Source organism: Zingiber officinale, chromosome 5B (assembly GCF_018446385.1).
Source record: "Zingiber officinale cultivar Zhangliang chromosome 5B, Zo_v1.1, whole genome shotgun sequence".
NCBI lineage: Eukaryota > Viridiplantae > Streptophyta > Magnoliopsida > Zingiberales > Zingiberaceae > Zingiber > Zingiber officinale.
In genome coordinates, this window is record NC_055995.1 from 17,523 (window position 1) to 42,535 (window position 25,013).

Sequence of the window (25,013 nt, forward strand, 5' to 3'; positions counted from 1 at the left end):
TTTGATTCAGGATAACTCGAAAAGTGTTCGTAACGAATGACTCATCCATTGAACATTCTTAGGTCAATTGCTGATTATTCAAACAGAAGTATTATTAATTTTTAGTTGACATAAGGTATCTAGTTTACGCTGACTAATTTTGGAGGTAACTAATCCGGCCATTGTCAGTCCAACATTCTTATGTGAACCGTTCATTAAGAGAAATTCATCTATTAATTTATCGAGGTTGGGACTTGATCCTTAGATGTTTGAGAAACTGAGAAGGCGTCGATGCACCATTGCCTCAAGGGCAACATGAGTATCATTAATGGAACAAAAGTGAAGCCGTCATTTTAAGAATCCCTTTAGGTCAACCCCACACTCTCTGAAAGGGGATAAATCATTGAGGTGCATGGGGGCATTTGTTCTAGCGCAACATCCCTTTGCATGAGAAAAATGAGACACCCAAGTAAGATATTTTGAACCAGTTAAAAATATATTCCATGATCGATTAGAGTAATTATCCATTCAGATACTAACTATGTTATTTGGTAGGGGGCATGTGGTCCCCAGGGCATAGCACAGATGGAGAGTGTATGGTTCTGTGGCTGAAAGGTCCAGGGGTCGATCCCCGGGGTGTCACTGCCTGGGGTTAACGTCTCCGCTATGCACTTTCCACCTGTGTACCTGTATTTACCTCCCTCCATATCCGTGGGACCGGCTCTAGGGGAGCCGCTGATGTGGCAGTTCCACATTTTTTTTTGTAGGGAGCATGTGAGTATCATTTTTTTTAGTTAGCACTAAGTATCCAATATATACCGACTAATTCTGAGATCATCGATCCTATAAAAATTTTTCATCATTTATCAAGATAAATCAAGAAGTATTCATAATGAATGGTCAATCAACCCATTAATTTTAAATCAATCGTTTATTAAAAAGAAATTTATCGGTTTATCCGTTGAAACTAAGATTCAATTAATAGATACGTGAGAAGTTTTAAAAAAAAACGCACCATTGCCCTGGATGGGCACACGAGCATCATCGTTGTTTTCTTAGCTCGATATGTTTATCCAGTATATATCTCTCTTATTAGAAATATCCACGACTCCACCATTTTTTCATCAATAATAATAATACTAATAATAAAAATAAATAAATAAATAAATAAAAATATACATTTATATATTTTTAGAAGTGTAGGCATCGTCCTCTAATTAGTTAGCGGCGTTATATTTCTTAACCATCTAATTATTTGTCCCGTTGATTCAGCAAGTAACTTCTCGACCTCTCTCTACTTCCCGCGCTTTGTGCGTTGACACCAAAGACCTTCCAAGAACTAAAATAGCAAAACCTAAAATATAATAATAATAATAATACTTTTTTTTTTAAATAAAAAAAAACTCCACTTGAATCCTTCTTTCCCTAATTTAATCACTTCAGCTCCTCTCTAACAAATTTTTACATTGTCTTCTTTCCCATTCTAATTTCTCCATGCCATTCTTTTCATTCTATTTGCCATTTATCAAATGCCTTGATTTATAGGGTTTTCTTTTTTTTTTCTTTGTTTTAAAAGATACAAATTAAATTTGATTGGAAGTGGTAAGAGCTTGTTAAATTATATTGGTTATAAATTTGATTCTTATTCTTTGGTTGCCGTGGTTTATGCAGTTAGAGCTAACTGCGTTTGGGCAACATGGGGACCGGGATGAAGATGAAGAACATCCTCAAAGGCCTTCGTTATATTTCTCAAATATTTGGTGCGTTTTTTTCATAATTTATATACACTTTTCTCTAAATCTATGGATGAAAAGGATGATTTTTTAAAATAAATTATTAAAAATCACATTACATTTTTTTTTTTCATGTTTAACCATTTCTTTACTCTCCCAAATAGTTTAACAATTTTGCTACTATGGCACCCTAAAGCGTAAGAATGTCTCTCTTTTTCTTTCTTTTTACAAATTTCAATTATATTTACAAGCTTAGTCTTGACCTCATAGTTCAAATCTCCTGAACCTTAAATCCTGATTTCCTCTTGTCTCTCCAAAATGACACACTACACTTCGAATATCATTTCATTTATACCCATAGTTTAAATTCTGACAAAGAATAAGATAAAGAATATCATACTGAACATACTTAAGCTTAAAAAAATTTATACCAAAAAAATAAATTCAATCGAAACTTACAATTTTCATGAAAAATGTTAAAAACAACCCCCCAATAATTATAAAATACCTATATTTTATTAAAAAACCACATTGAACATACTAAAACTTAAAACAGCACTAATTTATTATTTTTGGTGTTGTGAGCGTAAATAGATATCCAAAATGTGTCACTTTATAGAGGTCTGGTATTTGAATCTCGATAAAGCCGAGATAAATATCTCCCTTGTGTGTTAGTCACTATTCCAAAGACTAGTAGTCACCCGTGATTTTCCTCCTCCATGTTAGACTTGAGACGGATTGGTAAGGATACTGGGAGCGAGCGTATTCACTTTTTTACCATCAAAATTTAAGATCCAAGAGATCTGAACTATTGACTCCGAGACTATGTTACAATAGTAAAAAGTGAGATAATTACACATATTCGTGGTTCATCAGGACTAATCTATATTTTTATAGGATTAGTTGATCATCTCTAATATTAGTCGGATTGTTTTTAGTTGGATAATTTTTTTTTTAATTTTTTTTTTATTAGATGAAGAGGAAGAACCGGAGATGCAAATTGGTCACCCCACAGACGTCAAGCACGTGGCGCACATCGGTTGTGACGGTCAGTCCATCAATAATTCTCCTACTTGGGTACGTTAACTACGACGAGCTCAAATTCCATATTCATTTCTACATTTTTTTAATTTTAATTTCTAGGTATTTACTTATTTTAAATTACACCCCTAGATATTAAAAATCTACCCCTCTAAATCTTATTATTTTCTACATTACCGCTACATTTATAATCCTCTTCCAGATGACCGAGTTCCGATCGCCGGCGGTGGCCGCCGGCGCAGCTGCACAAAACAAGGCCGAACCAGGTTCATTCCGTTTTCGCTGTTAGCTCGATGTAGCCGCCTTATCTCACTTCGTTTTCGCCCGCAGATCCCCACCCGAGCGACGCGCCGCCTCCGCGGTCCTCCCCCGGCCTCGACGGCGGATCTAACCGGAGGTCGCGCCGCTCGCAGCCTGCCGGAGGCCGCGCCGACAGCGTTGCGGTGGCGGAGGACGAAGGGGCCAAGCAAGGGCGGAAGAAAGGGAGCGGCGAGGATGCACCGGCCGCGCCCAGGAACCCGCAGCGGCGCAAGCCCAAAGGCGGCGCTTCCTCCTCTTCCTCCCACGCCAGCGGGGCGTCGACGCGGCCGAAGGCGGCGAGATCGGGCGAGCAGAGACCCGACGCGGTGAAGCCCGCGGTGGCGAAGGGCGAAGCAGAGCCAGGGGAAGAGAACTGAGGGTTTTAATTGATACAAACAGCGGCAGCCGCAGCGGCTGCAGGAGGCGAATAGCGGACGAAATTACGTCGGAGGAAAATTATAGGTGCTAATTTGAAAAATGCACATAATGCAGTATAAAATTATAAACAAGTCCTTTTTTGATAGTAAGTTTAATTAAATTAACTTATTCACCCCTTGAAATTGATCTATTCTCTTTTATTTTTGAGATCTAGTTTATCGTTTTGATGTAGAGATCTCATTTTCGATTTGGTTCCCTTTAATTAATTACATTCGAAATACATTATATTTATACCAACCTATCGAGAGATATATAAGATCCCATCATTTATGCATTTATAGATTTTGCACAAGAGCAAACAAGTTCTACGCTCACATCTGAAGGTTCTAAGTGGATAGATTTAGTGACATAGTTCATGACTTACTAAAAAGATATATATATCTTTCTAAGTGGATAGATTTATCAAATTTGAATTCTTCTGCTCATGGCAGCAGTTGCAAGTGCAATGGAGGATGGAGAGTAGTTTGTAAGATGGAGCACACCTCAGTTGGCAGCAAAAGCAGCTTCCATTGCCTGTAAGATACTCGCGGCGTCGAACCTGAAGTTTCTGAAGCTTTTACCAGGTCCGTTATCGACTTTCTGAGGTCCAGATCCAGCTTGAAACAGAGAATTCTCGGGTACCACCGTTGCCGCGCCTTCGGAACTGCCCTTGGCCTTCCATACACTGGTTACTGCAAAATTAGAGAGGAAGCATTAAATCAAAGTCTCCTTCTGTAGTTTGAGGTTCATCACTTCTGGAAAAAGGCACTGCATTTCTAGTTCTACGGAATCGAAGATCTTATGCCTTTGTTAAAAATGCTAGGTGAAACTTGGTGATCGTCATCGGCGTTGGAAACATAATTCAAAGGATGAAAAGTGAAACTATGCGAATGAAAGAAAAAGAGAAAAGAGTCTCATGCACTGGACCTTTAGAAGATGCATCTGATTTCTGAGTTACTGGAGGAGGAGGATGTGCAGTGATCCATGATTTCAGAGATCTGCACACAGAAGAAAACAAGAGACTCAGTTTCGTAACAAGATCACACGAATACTAAAATAGAAATAAAGAAAATAGAATGGTACGAGATACTGACAACAAAAAGGGAGCAACCATATAAAGCTTCAACCCATTTACTCCGCGTGACATTACTTCATCGCTAGCTGGTTGAAGTTCGTCAATACGGTGCCATGAGATTTCCTACATGAGACGAAAGAAACTATTTTGAATAACAATGAATAAGGTTCTTCTTTTTAATAATTCCACATGAGACGATATAATTGGCTTATCCAAGTGATAGCAAAAGGAATATATAAGCAAAAAATATACCACAAGCAGATCTAGAGCAGTAGGCGTATTTAGGAACTGAATGATAAAAAACAACTAACATACAGATGATTGAGAAAGGAAGTTGTCTCGATCAATTTCCAAAATATTATAATAAATTGCAAAGCAAACATGACGAATTTTGTTCTGCATAAGAGATTTCAGTTTACATATAGTTGTTTTCCTGTCTGTTGTTAATTGTCCATTACTGTAGATTTTCTGAAGAAAATAAGGAGATGCTAATAATAGCAATAGACAAAGAATGTTAAAGTTAATTGCGGAACTATAGTAAGTAAAATCAAAGCAGAGAACATTAGAAAGGAAAAAGAATCCTAAAGCTATATAGTTGCTGCCAAAAACATGAAAAGCTTAGTCTGACTTTGATTTTTGTGAAAGCCTAGACAAATAGGCTGTTCATAGAGAGATGCAAAGTAGACAAGATCTTGCCAATCTATCAAATGATGCAAAGATTTATTGATAAAAGGATAATATTAGAAAGTTTGTATTATTGCATACGCTGATCTCTTTTTTTGTTAGAGGAGCAAAAACTGTGTCCTCCTTGACTCCAGTGACTATGTAAAGTCGCACCCTTTGCTGACCAATTACTACCTCAATATAGTCGTCCATATTCAAAAGCTTCGAAACATCAAATCCTGTTTCTTCAAGGACCTGCATTAATCATTACGTGAGCAGGGAAATGAATAAATTATACATGAAAGCCAACCTGAACAAACATGTAATAGAGATAAACAATACTACAAGAATGAAGAAAGTGGAGGATTTGGATGTCAACTGATGATCAGGACAAGATAATATTTTCTCCAATAAATTTCTAACCAAAAATATTAGTAAGTTTGCATAACAATTTCTTTGAAATTTTGCATCGAAACTACTTCAACGAAAGGCAGAGTTGCCAGGATATGGATTTACTTCACGGACTGCGCATGTGTGATCTTCCTCATCTTTGCTCTTTTTACCGCGAGGAAAACTCCAACTTGCTCCAGATTTCCAGCCCTTGACAAGTAAACACTGAAAAGAACCATTACCAGATATTAGATGAACAGCTAGTCTCAGCCATATGAACAATCTGTAGATGCTTTACATAATTCTTTTTAAAAAAATAATTGTCAGCCCTCACTTGAATAGAAGTGTTCCTGTAACATAGTGATATTGATATTGTGACTTAAATCAGAAATGATGGAGTGAGTAATGTACAAAACGGTTGTCTCTTCACAACTCTATTCAAGAACCGTTTGTCAATAGCTTTATCAAATTCTTCAGTGCTTCGCATTTCACTAAGCTATATGACAAGTTAGGCAAGATTGACACCCATGGTCCAGCTAAAGGACTGTTCAACCAGTTTATTTTATTATTATAGCTAGACAACTTTATCGGGTTGTTTGCATGGTACATTGTATCCCACCTCCTCTGATTTGTAGAGGTGACTAACTCAAACCTAAGAAATATTTTCCCTTCATCAAACTTTCTGATATTTGCAAGCGACAATGAGAGTACCTTTCCTAAAAAAAAAAAAGAATGGTTTTTTTTGTCAAAGAAATAGAAGCTTGATATGAAAGGTGTATTATCAATAAAACTGGAGTTGTATGCATAAGTAGACTATTTAGGCAAACTACATGGACCTTTGTCTTTTTGAAAGATTTGACAGTTTTATTGGTTAGCAATTGTTTATGAAACTCTTTTCTTTCTCCTAAACTTCAGAATGTAAAATGAATAATCAACATATAAACACAGTTATACCCAATTGAATAAAGTATTTGCTTCAAGGATCTATGATAAGGCACTAATGCAAAACAACAAGATGCTGTTATCTTCATTTCCAATGGAGCAGAACAAAGACTGAAGAGAGCCAAGAAATAATGAACTGCCATTTGTAACTTACCCTGTCGTAAGATTCATCCAAAATGATTGCACCAGTCACTGGAACTCTAAACTTGTAAGAAGTGAAGTCCTTGTATATGTCATCAATATGTGCAATATATGGTCTTAAAGCAGCACAACTCTTAAACACTAAATATAGTCAAAGAAAACTGTAACATGATTTGAGAAGAATATATAAGGTGCATAAGAATGGTAACCCTATGAAAAGAGCCCAAATAAGTAGAAACCTGGAGGATAAATCATTGAAGAGAATATATCTACAAGTCATGAACCACTTAAGACATAATATATACAAAAACAACCAAATCTAACAAACCCAGCCACTTGCATAAAGAAGAAGATAAAAACAACCGATTAGAAAAAATCAAGTTCGTACATAAGCATATAATAAAAACATGAGCTTCATCATATGCCGGCACTTATTTTAGATTAAAAACTAAGAACATTCACAATTTACAGGATACTAAGAGAGGTGAATTCCCTGAAGGAAAGGGACTTTAGAGAAGGATTCTGTTCCACCGAATTGTCTTCATAGAACCAGTGCGCTTGCTCCAGAAGGAATAAGATTCGCTCGAACGACTCCAGATCTTCTTTTGGGACGTTCAACACAAATCGACTGCAGAAGACACGAGTGTCAAACAAGGGGGAAACGCATTCATGCTGGCTACCAGATGAGAACAAAACTCTGAAACTCAATCAACAAAATACAGCAACAGGCAACAAAATAAAAATAAATAAATAAAAGAATCGTGTTCAAGCAAAGTTATAGAATGAACCCTAAATAGAAAATACACGAGATAGAAGAAGAAATGACCGATAGAAGGAAGCACCTGCAGAGATCGTCGAGGAGCTCTTGAGGAGGAAGAAGATTCCTCATGGTGGAACTCGATGACCGACTCGGCGCTGCCATACACACCTCTAAGCTCTGTCTCTCTCTCTCTCTCTCTCTCTCTCCCTCCGAAGGGAAAACCAACCGAGAAAAAGGACAACGGTTTTAACAATAACAACCCTCAAATATAAATATTCACCAATATAGTACTTCATATTGGAAAATTGCGCTTCAACCCTTACTGAAACTTTACGTTAGTTTTTATTTCCACAATGTCCCTTTAATTTTAAAATCTTCAAAATATTTCTACATTGCATGGAATATGAAATTATTTTTTTATCCAATATAATACAAAATAAAATAATAAGCTATGCAGTTAATATGTTTATCATAAAATCATAATTTTTTATTAGTAAATACCATTATAATTTTTTCAATGTCGATTATTAGTTAGTAGCTTCATTGTTAACCATTTATTTTTATTTAAAAAAATGATATATTTTTATCTATAATCGGTGAAGATAGACAGCTGATGAGATGACGTGTATGAGGACAACAAGAAGACCTTGAACGGTAGAAGTCTTCGGCTGCAAACAAACCTGTCATGTCACAAAGAATGGAGGGAGAATAAAACGTCAATAGACAAGACAGAGAGAAGTCTATAGTATAGTCATGTAATGCTCAAATTAGTAAGGAGACTAAGTGAGGGTAATCGAAGAACAGTGATAAGGAATAATGATGAGCTCATTGAAAGAACTTACTTATGTATGAGGAAGAGACCCCTTATATAATGTTATTTTCTCTAGTACACATAACGAGACATATTGCTATAATAAGATCAATCATGCTGGCATATTGTCATCCTGTCCAAATTATATCGATTCACTTTTACATAGAGACGACAGAAGCGTATGCTAGTTGCCAGAGATATCCTAGTGATTCTCTAACAACTATTATACATGGCGTTAAAAGAGATATCGGGCTAATGGGTCGAATGGATTGACGGACAGCTATCCCGTAACAATGGGATTTTTGGAGTTTTTAGGCTTTAATGGGCTCTGGTGAGATTCATGCAGCGGCCATAGCCTTTCATGATATCTGATCGAACTTTTCTCCCAATCAAGTCCGATTGAATAAGAGAGACTGAGTGTTGACTTTCAATAATTCAATTTATCCGAGGGCTACCATCTACTCAACCAAAATATCCGATCAAACCTAAAGAATCCTTTCTCCAATTGAAAATGGAGTCTGGTCGGACCTGCAGAGGGAGATCTAGTGTCTTGGGCCCATGAGCTAACCACTTAAAAGTATCCGTTCAGATCTATACAGAGAAACCTTGAGGGTGTGACCACCATGGGGGGGGATCGATGGTTGTCTCCTTTTGTCGACGGTGAAACCCTTAATATTATGAGATTTCACCGATAGAGATGAAGAATACCGCACTTTGTTTATCATGATCGTCCCTTCATACTTGAATTTTTAGATCCGTCACTACTTGAGAGGTTAAGTTTGAATGGTCTATGTCCAACCAGGACTTATGGAATTACCCCATTACCCCTCTCTTCTTCAGGGGTTAACCCTTCTAATCAGTCTATAGGTTGGCTCAAGGCCTAAGTTGATACTATTTGACTTCAATACCCACTTTGGGAGACCCACCCGACTCACCGTACCATGATACAAGTTCTAAAATTACACTAGCCACTTTGACACCAAGAGAAAATGGCATTAAAAACACTTTCATTGAATAACCTTATCAAATCATATTAACACCATCCCATAGCAAGCAAGTTAAACACAAATTTCCACCTTACAAAAAAAAAAAAAAAAAATGAAAGAGATGGGTAAGATTATATAGCACAAAGTTACTCACTGTTGATACAATCACTTTTATTACGCTTTTTGGTTATAACCGATGACCCAAGGATGCTCCTACTAAGCTCTTCAAGTAGAAGACTTTAGCCTGCTGCACCTACACAAGTACTGTGGGATTGGACCGTCATCACCGATGACCCAAGGATGCTCCGATACGGCACGCAAGGTTAGCCGAGCTTTAGGATCTGCGGGGCAAAATATCATGAGTAGAGAAATGGGAGGAAGAATGAGGATAGTGATATTGATAAATATTGAATGAATGTAAACAAGAAAAACCTTTGCAGAGAAGGCCTTCGATTAAATATCGCAATTGTGGATCTACTTCGTCAGGAATAATTAAGGAATTGTTGACGATCTACATCAAGAGCTAGATTTTTCAGTTGCGGTTGTCAGTTAAAGCAAGTAAAGCAAAAAATGATTCGAGAGTAGTTTGTGTGCACCTTATCATATGTGTCCTGGAGGGTTTCTCCTAGAAAAGGATATTGGCCAAAGACCATGCAATATAAGGTAACGCCAACTGCCCATGTATCGGCAGCCTTACCGTGATAGGTAACATCTGTGTGGAAATAGGAGAAGATGATGTATAAGTTTCATGTGGGATATTGTTAGAACATGATATTGTCATTCATACCTAGACAACATTCAGGTGCCGTGAAAACAGGAGTCCCAGGCGATCTCCTAAGTACATCATTATCATCCTGCAGTTCATCCAGGCTTGTATGAAATGACAAAAATATAAATGTAAGCACAGCGGTTTGAGTTAATAGGTTCCAAATAATACCTCAAAAACTTGGCTAACACTGAAGTCCCCTATCTTTATATTGTTGCTTCTAGTCACCAAAAGATTATCAGGTTTAATATCCCCATGGATGACATTCTGAGATTCAGAGAATGAGCTTGTCACAGCAAAATTCAACAGCCAATAACACGAAATAATCTGTCAGATTAATGTTATTCTTTGAATTGAATTCATTAGATGAGAAACCCAGGAAACAATATATTGCTAACTAAATTCTATAGACTACACAAGCAACATTCCCAATCTTGATCTGGTAACCTGAGGCCTTCACCTACTACAAAAAAGTCCACTTGCAAAACTAAATCCTTTTTTTTTTTCATTCTTCTAACCTCGTGGATCAAAGTCTCCTAGAGGAAGATGAATTTTAGAATTCGCATCTGTATGATTCTCAGTATAGTAAAACATCATTCTTAGTATGAGTACAATATTCAGCATGAGCTTGATTTCGGTGTTCCAGATGAGCAGAGGAACCAAATTGCTAAAGAAAGCTGTCATGTAACAAACAATGGAAAGAAAAGAAAGAAAGAAAAAAGAAGCCTTCTTATGTGTGCTCACTAGGAATATGTTCTTCATCCATTATTTTGCCAACTTTAGAAGCATAACACAAAATAAATTTATAAAGAATCAAATGCATTGTGCAAAAAATAGAAAAAATAAAGGAAAAAAATTAAAGTAATGATTTCTGTAGGCCAGCAGGTGTCCAAGACGATTACAAAATCAATGAAGTAAGACAACTTTTAACTTAGTACTCTGCAAGTCCTACATGAGAGTGGAGATACATCAGACCAGCAACTATGTCTCGCAAGTATCTTCTCGTTGTGCTTTCTCCTAAGCAATTAGCTGCTCCAGAGCCCTCAAAATTCCACTTACCTTCAACATATTCTAACACTGCAAAAGGATAGATGACCAATAGGAAAATTAATTGTGTAAGTAACAACAACCAAATACTAGTTGCGAGAGGATACCCATGTAAAAGTTGTCCGTGTTCGGATCATCAATGACCTCAATGAGATTAACTATATTTGGATGATCCAACATTTTCATGATTGCTACCTGCAGAACCCTTACTGCTCAACTATAGATAACAGATGAAAACAATACGTGCACCTATAGTTTGGGAAGGATAAAAAATACTACAGGGAAGATTGCATTTAGAAGCAATCTGCAAGAATCATACTAACCTCCCGAAGAACATCATTCATGGCAGTTTCAGAAGGAGCCACATGCGACTTTAACAAATGTGATTTGTGGAAAATCTGCAATATTAGCAACCAGCATGCTTAATCAATTCTGATTTTCTGTGGAAAATAAGCAATGTCATCATAAGTAATGCATATAGTGAATGAAAAAAAAATGGAACACATTCATTTGAACAGAACCCACATGTTTAATTAATGGAATGATTCAATTATTGAGAACTTTCTGTTTTCCTCATTAAACCTGCATAAAGTATTCTGTAGCATAGTTTCATAAAGCCTAGAAGAGAGATCGGAAGGAGAAATGACATTACTAAAGGCTCAGAACACATGAGAATGTGATTTTTCAGCCAAGACAGTTAAAGTCTCAGACAACTCAATTATTTGGTGTGTATTATTCAAGGGACAAATCAATCTGATACTCAGGATAAGAACCAATTTTGAATGGTTTTAGGTCATTCTAATTACAAATGCTAGGCGTTGTATCTATGACCAAGCTTAACTTCTCCATAATCTCAAAGAGCATATTGCCTTGAGTGCAGTAACTCTGTAATGAGCAAATGAGGTAAGGAATTCTATCTTCAATAGATGGTACAACATTTCCAAAAAGTCGTATTTGTTATTATATATTTTTTTAATTCTGACCTTACAGACTAAACCAATCAAAGGATTGATAATAATGATTTTGGTACCTTGATTGCATATTGCTTCCCATCCTTGGTGCTTCTGTATAAGACCTGTTCATTTGCAAGAACATTTCTTTACACTTCAGAGCAAATAGCTGCAAGATACACCTAACAGTATGCCTAGCTTACCACTTTGCCATAACTACCAGAACCAATCTTACATTGCCGAACATATTCATTGATCATCTTGTTACCATCATCATCCTAAAGTGCATTAAAGAAAAATAATGTTCAGATTACAAGACAAAGAAACAAAAAAGAAGTGTAGGTTAGTTCGCATCTTTTATCACAATCATCGAAGCATCAGATCAACTTTTAACCATGAAACATAACAAGACAATGACAATGAACCCAGAATAAATAGGGAACGGTGCCTCACTTCCCTAGTGAGCAACTAAAGTTTATTTCACATAAGGTAAGAGGAATCATGTAAGGATGTCTAAAAATATATATCAACATCAACAAGCCATTATTAGTTTCAATAGTGTTGAAAACCTATGTTGCTAAGAAAAAAATTTGAGGTGAGGACTTAAATTTATGGTTTTCAAGTGGACCTATAAGAGTTTCTGCTATCACATTGAGATAACTTGCAAAGATAGAAAGTTTTAGGCTCACTTTACATGGAAGGGTGGAAACAAAAACTGTGAATTTTCCACGGTAGAAAATTCTCTCATATTTATTTCAAAAAAAAGGAATTATTTTCCTATCTTTTGTTTACCTAATGGACAGACGGATTCACAAGAAGCATAACCACATCTTGCAAATGGAGGAGAGCCTCGCACAAGGGAAGTCACTCAACAAGGAGCAGGAAGAGGTTCTCCGCTCCAAGCCCACAATCCCCACACTCATCAATGAATACAAGAAGCTCCAGGGTGCCCTCGCCGACGCCGCCCAGGAGGAACTCGACGCCTCAACCACGCCTCTTCCTCCACCACCCTTGTCGTATCTCCTCCTCCTCCTGTCTCTACCCCTCAAGAAGAAATCCCTATCCCCATTGATGAAAAGGAGGAGCCGGATTGGGCCGTGATTGACATTTTGACCTTGACCTATTTCGGGTGCTTGTTCGATGTCAAGCTGCAGAGCGAGTCTGTGGCATTGATGTTGACCAGGACTCACAAGTGTGGCTATTGCTTGACCTACAACTACGTGACGGACTATGCCACCATCCCTTCCCCTTTCCTTCCTTTCCCCCTTCCCTTCCCTACTCCTTCCCAATGAATATGTTTCTTTTCTCTTTCCCTTCCTTTGCTTTTCCCTAGGGATTTTTTTCCTCAATAAATCCTTTTCCCTCCCCTTTTCATCATTTGGAGTAAACAGAGCCTTAAAGTCAACATGAAGAACCAAAGAGTAACTACCATATGGAGGAAAAATCAGAAGTTAATAAATAAAGAAGCTTGCCATAAATCATAATGTGATCCAGTTAAAGATTACAATGACAAGATTTTTACCACATCTCTACCTTATTTGAATGGAACAACCATTACTTCAATGCTATCAGAAAATCTAAACTTTACCTCTGAAAGAATAAGCCTTCGAGTTTCCTTTACCGGGATCTCCCTGCATATCAATCCATTATGAGCTCTCCATAAGAGAATTTCTTCCGAATGCTTAACAACATGCTGTGAACCACTATCACTGTCATAATGATGGTTCCCATAGTCTCTGTTGTAAAATATACCATCATGATCATCCATGTTTTCTGGCAAAAGGAACTCTTGGAACGGAGCACTAGAGCGTCTGAAAGGGATAAGGTATCTCTGTGGCTTTCTCAAAAATCCAAAGCAACCACAGCAACCCATGCCTATTAGGTCATAAATCTAGAAGTTATTTCAATACATGCAGAATAATGAAAGTCAAGAAAATAAAGAATGTTAGAAGAGAGGATCATATGTCAACTACCAAAACTAAGTCATCTCAGAAGAAAACTATGATAAAGTTTTTTTTTCCCCTTAGAACCACATAGTTGAATCTGTTCTATGGCAGACTAAGGTATTTAGTGAAACATAGTAAATAACAGAGTTTACGGGCTTTAAATTAGAAAATAAAACTGCATGTATTTCATATACTAGAAAAACACAGGAATAAGCACATAATTTGAACAAGGCGATTATCCTGCTAAAAACAATGGTGAACTGTTTCCAGTAATTCTCAAACACCTATGACTCTCTAGGTAAATTTTCCATTTTGCCATCAAAGATTAAAAGTTAAAAAGAAAACGTCAGATTTTCATTCTTCGATAAGCAATTATAAAGGATTAACGAATATATCTTTCTCAAAATAATAACTTGTAAATATAACAATGAAGAAATTGGTGACTGATTTTACATGAAAAATAGCATTTATATCCCGTACATGTTTCTTCTTAAGAGTTTTTAAAGCTTTATTTTTTCACAAGGACAATGTCAACAACTCAATTAATCAGTGCGATAATAGGTGAACGATTAGGTAAGGAACAAAAGAAAGCAAAACATTCAAGCATATTCATGTTTCATTGAATCCTTAGATTATTTGAGTATCATTTTTTATCATTAATATACAGATTCCCCGTAAAGTTCAAAAATCAGAATCAGCAGTAGATCCTCCCAAGACATAACATCTATAATTCCTGTCATAACCCACTCAAATGAGAATTGACTCATCATGTTAACCACCAGCCAAAGTGACTAGTAGTTCATTTAGCTATCAAGGTACCTCCTGTATTAGCCCAAAACTCTCATATAGTACCAGATGATATTGTCACATTCTCCCCACTTAAAGGTTTAATATCCCTATTAAGATCCAAAGTCCAACTCAACTCAAACCACAATCATCCACAGTTGATGATATGTAAGGCTCAATGGTAGCTTCACTATCACACAAGATGTCTTTTCCAAATATCTCACCATGCTTGGGATTATCACTCCGATACCAAAAAGTCACAGAAAACTTCAAATGAGAGAATTAATCCATTAAATTGTTAACTCAACCACTCGCCTCAAGTGCAAGTTAATTGAAATTCAAATGGGAGAACTAGTCCGTTGAATTTTGTGATTCAACTACTGGCTAAAAATGCTTAAGTGCAAGTAAATTGTAAATTATACTTCATTAATCTAATCCTACAAACTCCTTTTGTTATCCTAGAACTCTCAAGGTGGGACTATACTAGGAAAATTCTGTTTGAGATGTGGAAGACATCTTATAATATGAGAAACATTACTTTAAAACCAACCAATTTGAGCTTTAAAATTGTTTACTTGACATGCATGCGTGATGAAACTACAAAAGTGTGTGAAGAGATTCATCCAACATCATCAATACCATTTTACATATTTGTGTATATAGCTCAGACTTATATATTTGCAATCATGTTTGAACAAAATATAAGATCTGAGTATGAATAACAAAAACAAAATGCTTCCAAAGATAAACTTACTCAGTTATGACCTACATAGCAAAGATGAAAGTTAAATAACTAACCTCTTTGTATGAATTGATCCACCTAAATACCACTGTCAAGAATTCAACACACCATAATGCATTATTTTAGGAGCAGAAACCATTGATGAAGAGTGGCCTGTGCAATTTATTGTCAATACTAATAGCATTGAGGATTACTTGCAATACTCCTATCGGTGAAGTAGTCTAAGAATTTAAAAAGAACGCAAGCAGGAGAAAACCAAAAATGAAGCCCAAAAGTGTCAAACTGAGAACATGCATGTGCTTATTCCCAAACACAATAATGAATGAAAGTTACAGACATATATATAAAGAGGAAAAGCCATGCATATTGAAGGTAGCTATTTAGTGGAAGAAATCCATGAATCATGTTACAGAACCTAGCAGCAACCGCAGTAAAGCCAACAATATCCTATACAAGCTAATAATAAACTTATGAGAAGACATAGAAGTGAATTGCCATGATATGAAATTAAGATATTAGGAACTTCAACAAGCATATCTCTTTGCAATTGACTACCTATTATTTGAACAAAATTGTAATCAACAAAAGGAATCAATTTTTTAATTTTTTTTAAAAATTACCGTCTTAAAACTTGCAGGTACTTCCCAACTATTGAACCAAACTCAAAGATATTGCAACTATGCAGCTGATTAAGATATCTGAATCCATCTCTGAAGTCTGAACTATTAAAAATAGTTTCCTTTGGATGCTTTAGATTTTTTAAGAAAGCCACATAGACGCTTATTTCCTAAGAAGCTTTGATACTGCCAGTTCAAAAAGATCCTTCTTTTACATAAGCATGGAAAAATGATGGTATCTATACAATACACACTGAAAAAGGCAAAAACATTCTATACCAGTTGCTTGAAGACGTTGATATGATACTGACTTTTAACATAGTACAAGCAAACACTTGAATAGGAAAATGACTATAGCAGTGGGTAAACCATCTACTAAAAACAATGACAATGGCAAATGTACTTTTGGGGGGAAAAAATGAGTATAGGAGAGGCAAAGGAGGAAGCAGGAGTCATAGACTCCCAACACTTTCAACTACAAATATCAAATGGTGTACCACGTATCAGAATATTGAAACACTTTGTCATTCAAGTATGACCCTATGAAAACTTGAGTAAACTTTTTGCTTATTTTTTATGCTACTCTTCCATCTAGCTTCCACCATTTTCCATTTTCTTCCAATTATCAGGCTAGCAAAAGAAGATGATCGTGGGATAACAAGAAAGTCAAATCACATTCATTCAGCCTAACATGTGATAACGTATTACTCAATCAATTAGATGAAAATTCAGCATGCTGCATGGCCGTACCCAATGATCCATAATATCTTGCGGGGAAGGGAAGAAAGAAAGAAATATAAAATTTTCCATAGATCAAACCAAATCTACACATAGAATATATGCAGAAACAAAGACCAGAACCACAATCCAGATCAAGAAACAACCAAGCAATCCGCTTAAAGCGAACAACTTCAAAAACGAATATAAACTAAAGAACGAAAGATGACCTAAACCGACTCAGCCGGTAGTGGCGATGGATACAAGAGAAGGCAGAGGACGGGCGTTGAAAAGCGAGCATAAGAAAAACAAAGCAAAGGTAACTAGATACGCAACGACGTAGTGGTCTATGCTCAGGAAGGGACGGTTCAGGGGAACGGAAGGAAGAGAAAGGGCGAAAGCTGAGCGAGGGGGATAGAGAAGACGAGAAGAAAGTGCCGGTTGCCGGAACGAGGAAGACCGAGGCGAGGATAGGAAGAAGGAGAGATTATGACTGACCTTGGATAGAGAGGCGGAGGCGGTTAGTGGAGGCGCTGGCCGAGGAGATTCTGGCGATGGCCGAGGAGGAAGTCCCACAGCGAGCGAGAGAGAGGCGATGGACCGTTGAGTAGGCTTAAGTCCGGTTCACAATACTGAATCGACCCGGTCCAGGCATCCTGCGTATGCACATCTCGTGATAATCTTACAATTTTGTTCGTTTTAATTTTTTTTATTTAATACTGTAATTCAACCACTAAATTTTAAATAATTTAATCACAAACTAAAATAAATAAATAAAATAAAATAAACTCGGCGATGCACAGTCATGCCGCACAGCAGGCCCGGCTCAACATAATGGTCATGCCTAGACCCTAATATTAATGAGACTCATTAATTAAATAATTAAGTAAACATTATAAAAATAAAATTAGGTCATTAATATTAATTAATGATAATATATACATTAATAAATATCACGTTAACTCATTAATTACATCTTATTAATTAATTCATTATTCCTATTTATACTTTACACATATCCTTATTTACTCATCATTACAATTAACCAAGATTTTATTCTATTTAATTATATATATCTTATAAAACTAATAAACTATTTCCTTTATCTCTAAAAAAAATCCTAATTATTCTCTCACAAGCATTTTTCTTAACAAAAATTTTATTTTATTTAATCTTATTTCCTCATAATTGCACTTAAGTTAAGATTTTATTCTATTTAATTAAGATTTTCGATAATCTCATAATCAAGAAAAACCTCAAAAATCAAAGGTAATCTCATTCCGATTTGAATTCCCGAATTAATGTTGTTTGCTATTGATGGGCATGTATGTTTAGTCGGGAATAATTGAATCCCTAAATCAAACATGGTTATCAAGATGACCCTCGATCAAATAATCCCTAACGTACCCGCAAGCTAAAAAAACATAATAATAAAAAAATAAAAATGAAATGCACAGTTGCCCACGGTGGTCGACAGGGTCGTCTCAAGATTCCCAAGGCCCTAGGCAAAAAATAAAAATAATCCTTTAATAAAATTTTAAATTATTTGCTTAATTTTTTTATTTGAATTTGGGATTGAGAATGACCGATTTAAAAAAATTTGATTTATTTTTTAAAAAATAAAATATTATTTTAAAATTATTTAATCTTTTTGAGATATTGTTGAATGTAAATAAAACTTTATTAATTTTAATTTTGATTTTTTTTCTGATGAAACATTTTATTTACGTTAAAAAAAAATCTCTGATTCATATTATTATCGAGGAAGAAAAAGAAAAAGTAAGAAAGAAATATTATCGACGAGGGAGGAGAAAAGCATTATCTGAGAGTATCACCAGCGAGAGAGCATAAACTTACAGAATTATTGATGAGAAAACAAAAATATACTGGCGAGAGCATAAACATACAAAATTAATGATCATAAAAGAAATAGGCACCGAGCGCTAGTGAAAGAATAATTAGGATTTTTTTAGATATATTGAGAAGGAAATAAATTTTTAGTTTTATAAGATATATAATTAAATAGAATAAAATCTTGGCTAAGTGTGATTATGAGGAAATAAGATTAAATAAAATAAAATCTTGGTTAATTGTAATGATGAGGAAATAAGGATACATGTAAGGTATAAATATGAATAATGAATTAATTGATAAGATGCAATTAATGAGTTAGCATGATATTTATTAATGTGTATGCTATCATTAATTAATATTAATGACCCAATTTAATTTTTTTAATTGTCTACTTAATTATTTAATCAATGGACCCAGTAATATTGGGGCCCTAGGCATAGGTCTTAATGGCCTATGCCTTAGCCGGGCCTGGTGGTCGATCATTGTGGGTGAGCAGGATATAAAGTTTAAATATATAGAGAGAGAGGATGATATCCTACATATCTTACGTCGCACATTTCGTACATACATCCATCTTAATATACTCATCTATGCAACTCTCATCTTCTGCTCATGTGTTGAGTCATAACTCAACATTTAGCTCTATATAATATAACAGATTAAGCTACGATTTTATAGAACTCTCCTTTAAATTTTATGAACCTACCAAAAAAATAAAATTATATATAAAAAAATATAATTTTTAAATTTAGATTACGGATTAGACAGATCAAACCCATAATTTAGTACACAGATGCGATAATATTAAGTATCTTCATATCCAAAGTTTAACTGGGAGTGGGGACTTTGCATTGGGAGTGGGGACTTTGCATTTTTAATTTAAGAGTATGTTTTTATGAGCATTTGCTTTTTGTTCTTTTTACACTTGTGTTTTATTTTATTTAAGTATAAAAGTTGGAGTTAGCTGATTCAAGTTAAAGTTTGCATTTTTAATTTAAGAGTATGTTTTTATGAGCATTTGCTTTTTGTTCTTTTTACACTTGTGTTTTATTTTATTTAAGTATAAAGTTGGAGTTAGCTGATTCAAGTTAAAGTTTGATCTTTAAAGTTGTTGAATTTTTCATTTTAATTTTAAGTTTTGGGATATTTTTTTGTCCTTAACCTATAGGATAATTCAAGCCCATCGAGAACAGACCTAAGCAGATAGGCCCGCCTAGATCCGTTTTTAAATGAGTTGATAAAATTTCAACTCAATCCACTTAAATTGTTTGACGGAGTACGCCAACCCGATTTGCCTAAACCAAATCAAAAGCTCTAGCAACATATAGAGCTGTCATATGGACCGACCCGTAGCGGAATAGACCTTGTTTCTTGCAACAATAGACTATGGCTTGCAATGGTCCAAATCATAGTTGATAGAATTATGATCCTATGCAAGATGTATTTGGAATTAGGATAAAATCTTTAGGGTTTGTATCTTCGGATCAAAAAAACACCACAAGATGATCTAGTTTAAATGCCAACAAATCAACCCAAACAAAAAATATATAGAATCGTTGTAACGTAAGATCGATGTTGCTCTAATTTTACCGATCTCACCGATTCTGCTTTGATTCCATCGCAAAAGATGAATCCAAACGACCCAAAAGCGATTTGATATTTCCAGATCATACAATCCATACCACAATTCAACAAATTATGGTCCAAATCCCTTGCTTATCATCCTAACTTATGAAACGATGTATGCCCGTATCTCAAAAGGTAGCTCAAAGTCACCTGTATCGTCTATTTGATGTATTTCATATGCCACTTGACAGACTGAATGATGAATTTCATCCTTACAAATCGATCGAGAACTAAATAACAAACCACTTCTTAGGTTATGATTGAATGATTTAAGTTATTAGCCATAGCCTTAAATAGAATGCTTATTGACCCTAACAATTTTGCACATCTTCAAGATCACTAAAATTCTGGAGTTCGACAAGAGCTTACATTCAGAGCAGCTAGTAAACCTAGTTTTTAATGCCGTCGGAGAGCGGTAGTAGACGCTCAGAATGACTCCACGACTGGACGATCACTGACGATCATAAGAGATCCCAATCTTCCTTCGAGAGATCGACTTGCACAACTCGCTCATCCTCTGTGACTATCTGGTGAAACAGAAAAAGTAAAAGATTGCAGAACTTCTCAGGAGTCTGTAGATTCCTCAACTATCCATGGAAAATAAATTACTTACAGTGTGTTCCTTGGAAAAGCGGTGGAACGCTAGTATGACTCCGCCATAATACCTGCGACATTTGATACTTTACATCTGAGCACTAAAGGTAAAACATAAAAAAAAAAAGTTTCGAACAAGCAAACACAAGTCTAGGTGAGCATAAAATAAAAAGTTTCAAACAAGTGAACACAAAAAGTTTATTAGCGAGCATCATTGAGAACTTCAGAGATAGAGTTGGCTCTTTTAGTTCGAATCATGCAGAGTTCTTCAGCTAACATGATCACGAAAGGCTTTCGCTCTAAGGCCCATCCCCTGATGCAATGTTCGAATGCGTATGCTTATTGGCGGTAGAAAGCGTAAGTCCAATTTCAGCTGCATTTCATATCCACTTCAGAAGTCCTATAGATGCTTTTTATACCAAATTTGTACCCATACTTATTTATCATGAAAATCGCCACTTGAAAACTAGGAAAAGTGGACTATAAGTTGAACCATATGGTGTAGCAAGGAATGAATGTTAGAATGCATTCAGATAGAGAAACATTGGGTACCTTTTATCCTGCGGGGACCATACTCGCACAACTTCACCGACGCAACTCTCGAAATCACTCTTTCTTTTGGGAGCAAGAAGAGAGCATGATCCTTCAGAGTGTAGAAGAATTTTAATTATATATTTGACTAACAATTCACAAAACACAGTGTATTCACAATTGTCCGAATCATATGATGCAATGATCAGTTAAAAATAACAGTTACTCATAATTCAATAAATTTGATTCTGTCTTACCCATATTCGGTCTCCCACTTTGCAAATCCTATAAAATAGAATTCCAACATTAATCAAATTTGGTAAAGAGGAATCTTTCAATTTTGTCACAGAGACTTTAAGAAGCATTGTAAATCTCAACTTAATTGAAGCGGCATAAGAAACTTACAGTTTTTGCATAAAGAAGTGACTTTGAACTGGGAGCGGAAGCTGCCATCTGACAAAGTATTAATTCCAAAGAATCATCTGAAGTAGGAATTTTTAGCTTTCCTGGTTTGCTACCCAACTTTTTCCTGCAACCTACTGAACCACAATAGCAATTCTGGTCTGCTCCAAATTGTACAAACCTGTGAATCACAGGGACTTCTATTGAAATCACAAAAATACTCTCGATGAAAAAAAAGTTTAGGGGGCAAAAAAAACATTGATGTAAACTTACTTATAATCGTAGGTCAGTTCCTCCCCCTTCTTTATGTCCCGGGTTGCAAATATTCCAATGCGGATTTCTCCATCAATTGTCCTACATAAGGAATCGTGAGAAACAGTTTCTAATTTTATGGATTCTATGACAAAGTATAGAGGATAACCATTTTTGCATCTCAGTATTAGGCTGGCAGCTATGGTTTATAAACCTAGACTTGTTTCCCTTGAATGTAGCATCAATGACCATGTCCCTACTGATCTCGCACAGGTAAAAATTGGTATCGCCACAATGTTTCATTTTCCACAGCCTTTCCTCACATGTTTTGTCATCAATCACTGAGGAGATTTAGCAAAGGAGAGAATACAGTCAGAAATATACAAGTGTGTATATATATATATATATTCATCTTGCTGCCTATTTGAATATATGGTGATTATTATCAAATATTTACCTTCGCCAACATATTCAATCACAAAGTCCCCTCTTTTTATATCTTCTTCAGTTACTATCCCAGCTCCGCATTTCTCTGTCTACAAAATAAAGATCGGTTTCATACAAGACTGATAAACATATCTAATTTACAACTATTTGTTTCAAAGGAACACGATTAACGGAAATAAGATAAACCAAGAAAGGGTTTCAAATTGAGTCATTGTAGGTGCAACCCCCAGTAAGAGAGGGATTGGCACCGTGTTTGCATTCAAAAGTGGATTATCAAAGGTACTGTGAGCTAGAGTAAAATTTTAAAAGTAAATGAGTGCTTGATCATTTGACTTTCGAAATTGCTTAGTAACTGAATCAGTTTGTTGATTAACTCTTACTCAGTACCTAGCTCACCATCCAGTAATCTCATTATATAAGATTACCAATCTGTGAAAAAAAACATATCATACCTTCTCTTAACCAGGCAATAATTGTAACAAAATATCATACTTTTCTTCCATTGGTCCAAAAAATAATGCAAATAATCATACATCAGTAACAAAAGTGTAGAACGAACTATTGACTAACTATAACTACACTTCGTTGTCAGGATACTAAACTGTTAGGTATAAAACATAATCAGAATAAAACTAAAAGCAAATGATGGCAAGCTAAATAGATGCATATACAGATAGTGAGAACCAAAAGAGTGGAACCAGATAAAATTAAAAGTGATTCCATCTAAGCCAGTCATTTTCGTATTCTAGTTAGAAAATTAAATAGATGTAAATACATTATCATAATTAAGAGCAGGAAAGCAAACCAGACAGAGTTCTTGGAGGCCGAGGACAGAAAAAAAAAACAAAATGGTCTTTGAAATTTAAGCATATGAGGATCTCTAATTAAGCCGACCTACACAAAACAAACAGCTGAGAATAGTTAGGAATAAAGAATCTGTTGATTTGAGGCCATTGATAGATATTGGTTGAACACACTATTACTAAATATTCGCCGTTGCCTTTTTTCTCAGAATAATCACTGTAAAAACTGTGAACAGACTCCGAACAAAAAGAAGGGGCAAGGACATGGTCAAGATTTGTACCTCAATTAACTTCATTTGCTTCACTGGTCGGTACTGGAACGGTTTGTTAATGCATAGATTTCCACACTTGCAACTCATAGAGCAGCAAGACAAAAGCATCCTGTTAACCCAAAGATGTCATTTGTTGAGATGCACTGTAGTTTTACTCCAAACTTCGAAGTGAGTAAATATTAGGAGAAATGTAAATCTTTAAGGCATGTAGAGAGTCATTCAGCCCACACAAAAAAACTGATTAATGGGTGAACAGGCAAAAAAAAGAAATTATTCAACTAATTTCGAGATTGTGAATATGTTGGAAGAGGAGATGCTAATAATAGACGATGCTCATCCGTCGATGATGGTTATTGGATAAGGTTATCTCATCAATGATATAACCAAGTTCCTAAACACTGGGTAAGACTTACCCACAAAGGCAATCTTTTCCACAGACGGCTGGCATTCCCGGCGAAAGAACGCAGGAGCAGAAAATGCCCTCATCTGGCACGCGCGTTTTCATCTTCTTGGTGAGATAAACATCTTCTTTGGTCAAGGAAAACAATTATAATCGACAAAAAAAAAACTGATTTTTAATCCCTTTTCCTTCTCAAATCCCCTCTTCTAGAAATAAAGACTTGCTCACAAACAGTTGCTGCAGTGGAAATGTCGGATCACACGCACATGAATCAGAATCGTTGCATGAAAGGACGGAAAGGGGGCGATGAACAAGCAAAAGGATACTGCGCCTTATTGCGGTGTAGCTCGTGTAGGGCGTCAATTTCCGCTGCTTCGACCAATCCGGGAGTTGGAACTCCACGGGCTCGTCGTCTCCGAGCTGCTGCAGCAGCTCTCGGAACAAGTCTTCGCTGGAGAGCTTCTGCCCGCCCGATCCGCGTCAAAGGGGAGAAGTAGATGGATTACGAAGACGCTAAGAGCATGAAAAGGGCGATGGCAAGCGGAGGAGAAGATGCATACCTTCTTCTTCATGGCGGAGACGGATCAAATCGCCGCTATGGATTCGAGCCTCTGGAATCCATGGCGAGCGACAGGAAATCGAAGAGAATGCCGTAATTTTCTTTTACTTTACCTTGGCTTTCTCTCTGTTTTTTTTTAACTAAATAGTTGACTCAGCCGTCCGTCCTTAACCATGATCCCTAAAATGTTCATTTTGCCCCCTGCCATCTTATTCTCAATTGGATCCCAACTTGGCGCTAACCACCGATAGCAAACTTCTATGAGATTTGTTCCTGATTGGTACCTGATTCAATATTTTTTTTCCTAACATGTTAGTTTTATTTTAATTCCCTTAATTTAAAATTTAAAACCATACCAATTGTTTAAAAATATTTCATGCATGCAAAAAAGTGTTTTTTAAAATTGAATAAATGTATGTTCGAAAAAATAATATGTTAGTGGAAATATACGGGATATTAGTTGA

At 35.9% G+C, this 25,013-nt stretch overlaps 4 protein-coding genes across 7 annotated transcripts; 1 reads left to right on the forward strand and 3 right to left on the reverse strand.

Moving 5' to 3' along the window:
• Positions 1-1,675: 1,675 nt before the first annotated feature.
• Positions 1,676-3,430, forward strand: LOC121987951 (CRIB domain-containing protein RIC1-like). The gene is made up of 4 exons (XM_042541653.1): positions 1,676-1,739; positions 2,686-2,789; positions 2,956-3,037; positions 3,084-3,430. Exons 1-4 carry the CDS (start codon positions 1,676-1,678, stop codon positions 3,428-3,430), a joined length of 597 nt encoding a protein of 198 aa, XP_042397587.1.
• Positions 3,431-3,740: 310 nt separating this feature from the next.
• On the reverse strand, positions 3,741-7,686 carry LOC121983761 (mRNA-decapping enzyme subunit 2-like). Its single transcript, XM_042536365.1, has 8 exons — positions 7,524-7,686; positions 7,158-7,309; positions 6,695-6,822; positions 5,725-5,823; positions 5,311-5,463; positions 4,565-4,668; positions 4,398-4,468; positions 3,741-4,162 (listed from the first exon to the last, which is right to left on the reverse strand). The coding sequence occupies exons 1-8, from the start codon at positions 7,601-7,603 to the stop codon at positions 3,975-3,977; spliced, it is 975 nt and encodes a 324-aa protein (XP_042392299.1). The 5' UTR covers positions 7,604-7,686; the 3' UTR covers positions 3,741-3,974.
• A 1,748-nt stretch (positions 7,687-9,434) lies between these two features.
• LOC121983762 (serine/threonine-protein kinase GRIK2-like) lies at positions 9,435-17,450 on the reverse strand. 2 transcript variants are annotated; one of them, XM_042536367.1, is made up of 13 exons: positions 17,308-17,450; positions 15,532-15,628; positions 13,590-13,876; positions 12,205-12,279; positions 12,082-12,126; positions 11,375-11,449; positions 11,159-11,246; positions 10,957-11,081; positions 10,176-10,271; positions 10,026-10,092; positions 9,835-9,950; positions 9,671-9,749; positions 9,435-9,579 (listed from the first exon to the last, which is right to left on the reverse strand). In XM_042536367.1, exons 3-13 carry the CDS (start codon positions 13,872-13,874, stop codon positions 9,464-9,466), a joined length of 1,167 nt encoding a protein of 388 aa, XP_042392301.1. In that variant the 5' UTR covers positions 13,875-13,876; positions 15,532-15,628; positions 17,308-17,450; the 3' UTR covers positions 9,435-9,463. The 2 variants fall into 2 exon arrangements, with proteins under 2 accessions (XP_042392301.1, XP_042392302.1); XM_042536368.1 differs by lacking the exon at positions 15,532-15,628 and having other exon boundaries at positions 17,308-17,406.
• Positions 17,451-20,520: 3,070 nt separating this feature from the next.
• LOC121983763 (histone-lysine N-methyltransferase ASHH3-like) lies at positions 20,521-24,704 on the reverse strand. Of its 3 annotated transcripts, none has more exons than XM_042536369.1 (12): positions 24,551-24,704; positions 24,317-24,452; positions 24,004-24,115; positions 23,600-23,699; positions 22,526-22,604; positions 22,238-22,409; positions 22,090-22,170; positions 21,820-21,997; positions 21,672-21,699; positions 21,436-21,526; positions 20,903-20,954; positions 20,521-20,812 (listed from the first exon to the last, which is right to left on the reverse strand). In XM_042536369.1, the coding sequence occupies exons 1-12, from the start codon at positions 24,560-24,562 to the stop codon at positions 20,741-20,743; spliced, it is 1,113 nt and encodes a 370-aa protein (XP_042392303.1). In that variant the 5' UTR covers positions 24,563-24,704; the 3' UTR covers positions 20,521-20,740. The 3 variants fall into 3 exon arrangements, with proteins under 3 accessions (XP_042392303.1, XP_042392305.1, XP_042392304.1); XM_042536371.1 differs by having other exon boundaries at positions 20,521-20,816; XM_042536370.1 differs by having other exon boundaries at positions 24,317-24,449; positions 24,551-24,697.
• Between the last annotated feature and the right edge of the window lie 309 nt (positions 24,705-25,013).

What these genes read in the sequence shown, in the direction of transcription:
- LOC121983763 (XM_042536369.1), bottom strand. An exon ending in GATTGAATATGTTGGCGAAG is followed by an intron (nt 22,410 to 22,525) that starts GTAAATATTTGA and finishes AAATCTCCTCAG; the next exon opens with TGATTGATGACAAAACATGT. An exon ending in AATACTGAGATGCAAAAATG is followed by an intron (nt 22,171 to 22,237) that starts GTTATCCTCTAT and finishes TTCCTTATGTAG; the next exon opens with GACAATTGATGGAGAAATCC.
- LOC121987951 (XM_042541653.1), top strand. Translation starts at nt 1,676, where the DNA reads ATGGGGACCGGGATGAAGATGAAGAACATCCTCAAAGGCCTTCGTTAT. An exon ending in TCAATAATTCTCCTACTTGG is followed by an intron (nt 2,790 to 2,955) that starts GTACGTTAACTA and finishes ATCCTCTTCCAG; the next exon opens with ATGACCGAGTTCCGATCGCC. An exon ending in AGGTTCATTCCGTTTTCGCT is followed by an intron (nt 3,038 to 3,083) that starts GTTAGCTCGATG and finishes TTTCGCCCGCAG; the next exon opens with ATCCCCACCCGAGCGACGCG.
- LOC121983762 (XM_042536367.1), bottom strand. Translation starts at nt 13,874, where the DNA reads ATGGGTTGCTGTGGTTGCTTTGGATTTTTGAGAAAGCCACAGAGATAC. An exon ending in CACGGACAACTTTTACATGG is followed by an intron (nt 11,082 to 11,158) that starts GTATCCTCTCGC and finishes ATCCTTTTGCAG; the next exon opens with TGTTAGAATATGTTGAAGGT. An exon ending in TCCAGGACACATATGATAAG is followed by an intron (nt 9,750 to 9,834) that starts GTGCACACAAAC and finishes CTCTTGATGTAG; the next exon opens with ATCGTCAACAATTCCTTAAT.
- LOC121983761 (XM_042536365.1), bottom strand. Translation starts at nt 7,603, where the DNA reads ATGGCAGCGCCGAGTCGGTCATCGAGTTCCACCATGAGGAATCTTCTT. An exon ending in TGGATGAATCTTACGACAGG is followed by an intron (nt 5,824 to 6,694) that starts GTAAGTTACAAA and finishes GGTTCTTTTCAG; the next exon opens with TGTTTACTTGTCAAGGGCTG. An exon ending in ATGGTTGCTCCCTTTTTGTT is followed by an intron (nt 4,469 to 4,564) that starts GTCAGTATCTCG and finishes TTCTGTGTGCAG; the next exon opens with ATCTCTGAAATCATGGATCA.